General features: G+C 37.8%; 1 protein-coding gene across 1 annotated transcript; it reads left to right on the top strand.

Moving 5' to 3' along the window:
* Positions 1-251: 251 nt before the first annotated feature.
* Positions 252-3152, top strand: GDF9 (growth differentiation factor 9). The gene is made up of 2 exons (XM_043987705.1): positions 252-685; positions 1800-3152. The coding sequence occupies exons 1-2, from the start codon at positions 292-294 to the stop codon at positions 2753-2755; spliced, it is 1350 nt and encodes a 449-aa protein (XP_043843640.1). The 5' UTR covers positions 252-291; the 3' UTR covers positions 2756-3152.
* The last annotated feature ends 2666 nt before the right edge of the window (positions 3153-5818 follow it).

The raw sequence follows: 5818 nt of genomic DNA, 5'->3' as shown, positions 1-5818 counted from the left end.
AGCACACCATAATTTAAGACTTCAAAAGTTTGAGGAAAAGGGGAATGAAGGAGAAATATCCAAATAAATCTAATGGGACAAATTGGGCAAACAAAGTATTAGCCAAGACCGCCAAAACAGATTTTCTAGTGCTGACAAAATTATCAGCACAGCTGGGAGCCATTGTCATCTAATTCCCTCCCCTACTCCACCTTAAACTTTTTAAAGAGAGCCATGAGACCTCTCTGTGCTTCAGAGAGTAACCAGGCATGGGGAAATGTGGGCCTTGTTAAATCTCCCCAAGCTATAGAAATGACCAGCAGATTCCTCTTCTACTTTTGCTGCTGCACCTGGATGTTTTCTTCCCTTAGCTTTGGGTCTCAAACACTTGAGGATGAAGCTGGAACTTTAACAAGTGGAGAAGGATCCCTTGAGGCTAAGCCTCTGCCCTGGGATCAGCCTCTTGATGGAGAAAATAGCTCTGGTCTCCTCCCACCCCTCCTCAAGGTCTTAGCTAACCGCCATCTTCCTGGGGCGCCGAGGCTCCAACCTGACTCGAGAGCCCTGCGTTACATGAAGAGGCTTTATAAAGCATATGCCACCAAAGAAGGAATTCCTAAGTCTGACAGAAGTCACCTCTACAACACCGTTCGTCTATTCACACCAAGTGCCCAGCACCAACAGCCCTCTTGGGGCCAAGTCACAGGTGTGTAGCAACAGACCCCCACAGACTATGACCAGGGGTGGAGGGAAGGTGTTCTAGAAAGAGAAAGGGAAAAGGAAAGGGGATTGAACATACTGTTTCCTCTGGGTGCTTGTTTCAGGCGGTAGTTGTGCAGTTGTGTATAGAATATGTATATTGGTTCCTTAACACCTAAATCTAGAGAAATACCTAACACCTGCTTTTCCATCAAAAGATTCCTGTCTTTTACACTTTCTTTTTTTAAATTAAATTAAATTTTTTATTTTCTTATGCCAAGATAGGCTGGAATCAGCTGTTTGTTTTTGGTGAGGCAGTTGGGGTTAAGTGACTTGCCCAGGGTTACACAGCTAGTGTCAAGTGTCTGAGGTCAGATTTGAACTCTGGTCCTCCTGAATCCAGGCCCAATGCTTTATCCACTGTGTCACCTAGCTGCCCCTAGGTTTCTTTTCTAAGCAAAGAAAACCATTTATTAATTTCAATAGCAAAACAGAAATTGAATAAAGTATGCAGAAGAGAATATGACTTAAAGTCAAAGGAGGGGCAGCTAGGTGGCACAGTGGATAGAGCACTGGCCCTGGATTCAGGACCTGAGTTCAAATTTGGCCTCAGACATTTAACACTTACTAGCTGTGTGACCCTGGGCAAGTCACTTAACCCCAATTGCCTCACCAAACACACACACACACACACACACACACACACACACACACACACACACACACACACACACATAAAGTCAAAGGAAACTTGAGGGCTCATCTAGTTCCCCTCTTCTCTCTTCCTGCATGCTTCATGTTAAGATAATATCCACCTCTAGAGTCTAACAGTCTGATTGCTTTCATTGACTACCAAAGGTGTGATTTTTCTTGATGATAGGCTAGCAAGTGTTTGGGGAATGAATATACTAATAAATGTCCTTTACCTTGTCACTATTGTGTAAAGCCATTTGGAGGGTGTCTGATTTTCCCCTTCCTCCCTTACCTGGAGGGAAAACGGAGAGCATGTGAAGTATTAACTTTTGCTATTCTTGCTATTAGGTTGTCCATTTGACTAGATTTCTAAATGTTTAGCCTTATGTGTATTGAAGCAACTGTGGTGGTTTTTTTTTCCCCCTTAGGAGTTCTTCAATCAATGGATCTGCTGTTTAACCTGGACCGTATTACTGCCCTTGAACACTTACTCAAGTCTGTTTTGCTATACTCTTTGAAAAACTCGGTTTCTTTTTCTTCTACCACTAAGTATATGTGCCACCTAGTTGTAAAGGAACCTGAATGTTCTAGCCCATTTTGTTTCAGGTCCCCACAGTCCTTCACTTTTAATTCACAGTTTGAATTTAGAAAAAATCACAAGTGGATTGAAATAGATGTGACCACTTTGCTTCAGCCTCTAGTTGCCTCCAACAAGAGAAATATCCACATAGCAGTGAATTTTACTTGCCTCAAAGATCAACAGAATCCAGTGCAGGATGAGTTATCTGATGTGGCCATATTAATGTCCCCATCACTATTAGTTTATCTGAATGACACGAGTACTCAGGCTTACCACAGATGGAATTCCCTTAGATACAAAAGAAGGCACCATCTGTCACCCGACCAGAGGGATCTGTTTCTCTTTTCTTCGGAAGAAGAGCTGACTTGGGGCAGAAAATCTTCCCGTCACAGAAGAGATAAAGGAATTGGAGAACCCAAAGCGAAGAGTCCTCAAATGCCAATTTCTTATAACCTGAGTGAATATTTCAAGCAGTTTCTGTTTCCTGAGAATGAGTGTGAGCTCCATGACTTTAAACTGAGCTTTAGCCAGCTCAAATGGGACAACTGGATTGTGGCACCACAGAGATACAATCCTCGGTATTGCAAAGGGGACTGCCCTAGGATCACTGGGCATCGGTATGGTTCTCCTATCCATACTATGGTGCAAAACATAATCTATGAGAAGGTAGACTCCTCCATCCCAAGGCCTTCCTGTGTGCCCGCTAAATATAGCCCCTTGAGCGTTTTGACTATTGAGCCTGATGGCTCTATTGCTTATAAAGAATATGAAGACATGATAGCAACAAAATGTACTTGTCGTTAGCATATTGCCTTGGGGGAAATAAAAACCACCAGAAAGCCTAGAACTTCAGGACAACATTTATGCTGAGTCTAGCTGTCTTCAGGAAGACTTCATATAGTAAATCTTTGTATATACTGATGTCTAGTTCTATATGAAATATATATTGGGTAGACTTAGCATGTTTTGATAAATATCATTGTAATGAGTAGGTTTGGGAGGACTATTGAATATTTTTTATTACAAATGTGTATTTTGTAGTACACATTTGTAATGTGTATTTTGGAATTCTTAATATGTTTTGAGGAAATGATTTTTCTTGGTTTTTTTTGTGGGGCAATGAGGGTTAAGTATGATTTTTCTTTAAATAAGAGATGTATTTGCCTCTGAAATAAAAAATCCATTAGTATAAAAGTTAGCTGGAAGGAAAGATTAAAAATTGACGAGACAAAATGCTATAGTCTTGGTGAAAGAATAAATGCATGTCATAGCATATCTCTTCTGTATGATTTTTGTGAAACTTAACAATTTTTTCTTAATATTTGGAATAGTATTTGAGGTGGGGATGGGCAAGGAAGGGTGCAATGGTTATTGGGGTGAATGGTGGTGTTGGGGTTAGGAGGGTGGGGGATAAGCAGAAAGCATAGAGGATTAGATGCTACCCTTCTAGAGAAGGTCTAAATACCTATTTGCCTGTAATTCTCTCTCCCACACTACTTACATTGTTACCATGATGAAACATTGGGTAGCAAAGAGCTCAAGAACTGTGATCCTAGTCTATAGTTTGTGGCACCTTCTACTTTGCTTATTTACCAATCTGATTTTCTCTGGGGTAACTGTAACTTATAAACTTGATACATTCATTAAGTTTACCTTTACATTCAATCCAGGTTAGTACATATTAGAAATAACCCATATTCATTTTTCACATTAAAAGAATTGGTTTTCTTCTTAAACTTTAATAGGAAAAGAACTCTTCTAAAAAGAAAGGAAAACAGTGACACAGATCTGGAAGTTCTAGAATAACGCTACATATTATCCTTGAATATATTTACTTAGCATGTTCCATCCAGATGACATATATTATAGTGGTGTGTTGGTCAAGAATACCAAGGGTATGCTAAGAATGGTTTTAGGAGCAGCTAGGTGGTTAAGTGGATAAATCACTGGCCCTGGATTCAGGAGGACACGAGTTCAAATTTGGCCTTTGACACTTAACACACTTACTAGCTGTGTGACCCTGGGCAAGTCACTTAACCCCAATTGCCTCACCCAAAAAACAAAACAAAACAAAACAAAAAACCACAATGATTTTAAACTCTAGCTCTAGATTGCTTTAAAATTGTTTTCTTACATTTAAAAATTTTTATTATTCTGGGGGTAAATTTCTTATTTTTTAAACTTAAATACAAAATGAGAAAAGAGAAAAACGTGTACAAACACAGCAGATCATAGGAAGGGATTCAATATAAAACAAATTTCCATTTCAAGAAAACCTATATAGTAAATAGTACACATTGTTTTCAAATCTCCCCAGCTTTTCTTTGCTTTGTTGTTGGTTTTCTTTTGTTCTTTGCTGTGTATTTTTTACTTTATTATTTTCCCCCTCTTTCCCACCTTAAAGAAGGCTGCAATTAAGCATGGGTGCACACATACATACACATACACATATATCCATACACACACATATATATATGTAAAACTACACTGCTTATTTCCACTCATCTGTTTCTCTGAAAGTCAATAGCATCTTCCTTCACAAGTACAAGTCTTTCCATGCCTTTCTAAGTCAATCCGTTCATCATCTCCTACACCACAGTTATAATATCCCAACCCAATCACTTCCTATCTGAGAGATTTTTCCATGAGTTTTCCCCCAATTTTCTGCTTTCCTTCTGTTCTTCATATTCTATTCTACATAAGTTTTATTTATACAAGAAAATTTTAATTTAAAATAATAGAAATATCTATTTTACAATTCAATAATCCTATCACCTTGGGTTGCTTTTTTTGTTTGTTATTTTAATCTCTACTTTTGGGATATTAAAAAAAAAAACAACTTCATTTCTAAGTATATCCTCCCTACTCAGTGGACCATGGTTTATAACAAAGTTTTTTAGGGTGAGTTCCCAACACAAAACCTAATCAAAACATTTGACAAAATAAAATCCCTTCAGTGAAGTGAGGGGTACATTTTCTCAATTCTGGAGCTAAATTTGCTCATAATGATATAGGATTACTTGGTCTTTTCCTTTATGTCAATTCCTGTGGTATTTTAATAACATTAATTATACCAATCAATTTCAGATGTAGTGGCATCTCTATTATGGTCAAAGTTTCTGCACAAAACAAAGCCCCATTTTTTTGTGTGTGAAGGCAAAAAGTGTAAATTATATGGAGGGGAAAAACCTGTGACTTCTGGGAGCAAATTTGACTAATGGCCTGTTGAACTAAAATAAAGAAATAAAGTATTTTAGATGCTTAGAAGGATGCTGCCCTTATAACAATTATCTAGAGTTTGCATTAACATGTAGTGAGAAAGTTTGCTTCCTACAGTTACCATTTTGATGAATAAAAATAAACAATTAGGCGAGTTTAGAAATCATATTATTCTTTAATATAGTGAATGCTTCTTCTATCAGCCTGCTATCTGCAAATGGTCTTACCTTTCTCAGATATCTTCCCAGCACAGAGTGGTTTTAGGAATCTATTTGTGGTTATGCAGGATCTCAATTATTAAACAAAAGTTTGATGTTTTCTGCTATTTGGGTGAGGGTTAGGGTTAATGAAACTCGATCTATTCACTTAATTCATTTAACAAATATTAACTTTCCATACCACTGTCTTTACAGATCAGAAAATTGCCAATGGGTTAAGATTAAAATAGTTGAACCTGTCTAGGTATCTCATGGGTCTTCTCAAAGAGATAAATACTGTTACTGGCTCTGGCAAGAAAAATATCTACTGCTAATATGGCAAATTATTTTTTCTCTCTGAACTAGAATTTTGAACAGAGTGTGGTGTGGAGTGATCTTTTCATTCATCCTAGTTTGTGTTCCACATATAGGTTGTGATGGTAGTCATTTT

Source organism: Dromiciops gliroides, chromosome 2 (genome assembly GCF_019393635.1).
Source record: "Dromiciops gliroides isolate mDroGli1 chromosome 2, mDroGli1.pri, whole genome shotgun sequence".
NCBI classification, from domain to species: Eukaryota; Metazoa; Chordata; class Mammalia; order Microbiotheria; family Microbiotheriidae; genus Dromiciops; species Dromiciops gliroides.
This window is presented reverse-complemented; position numbering and strand designations above follow the sequence as displayed.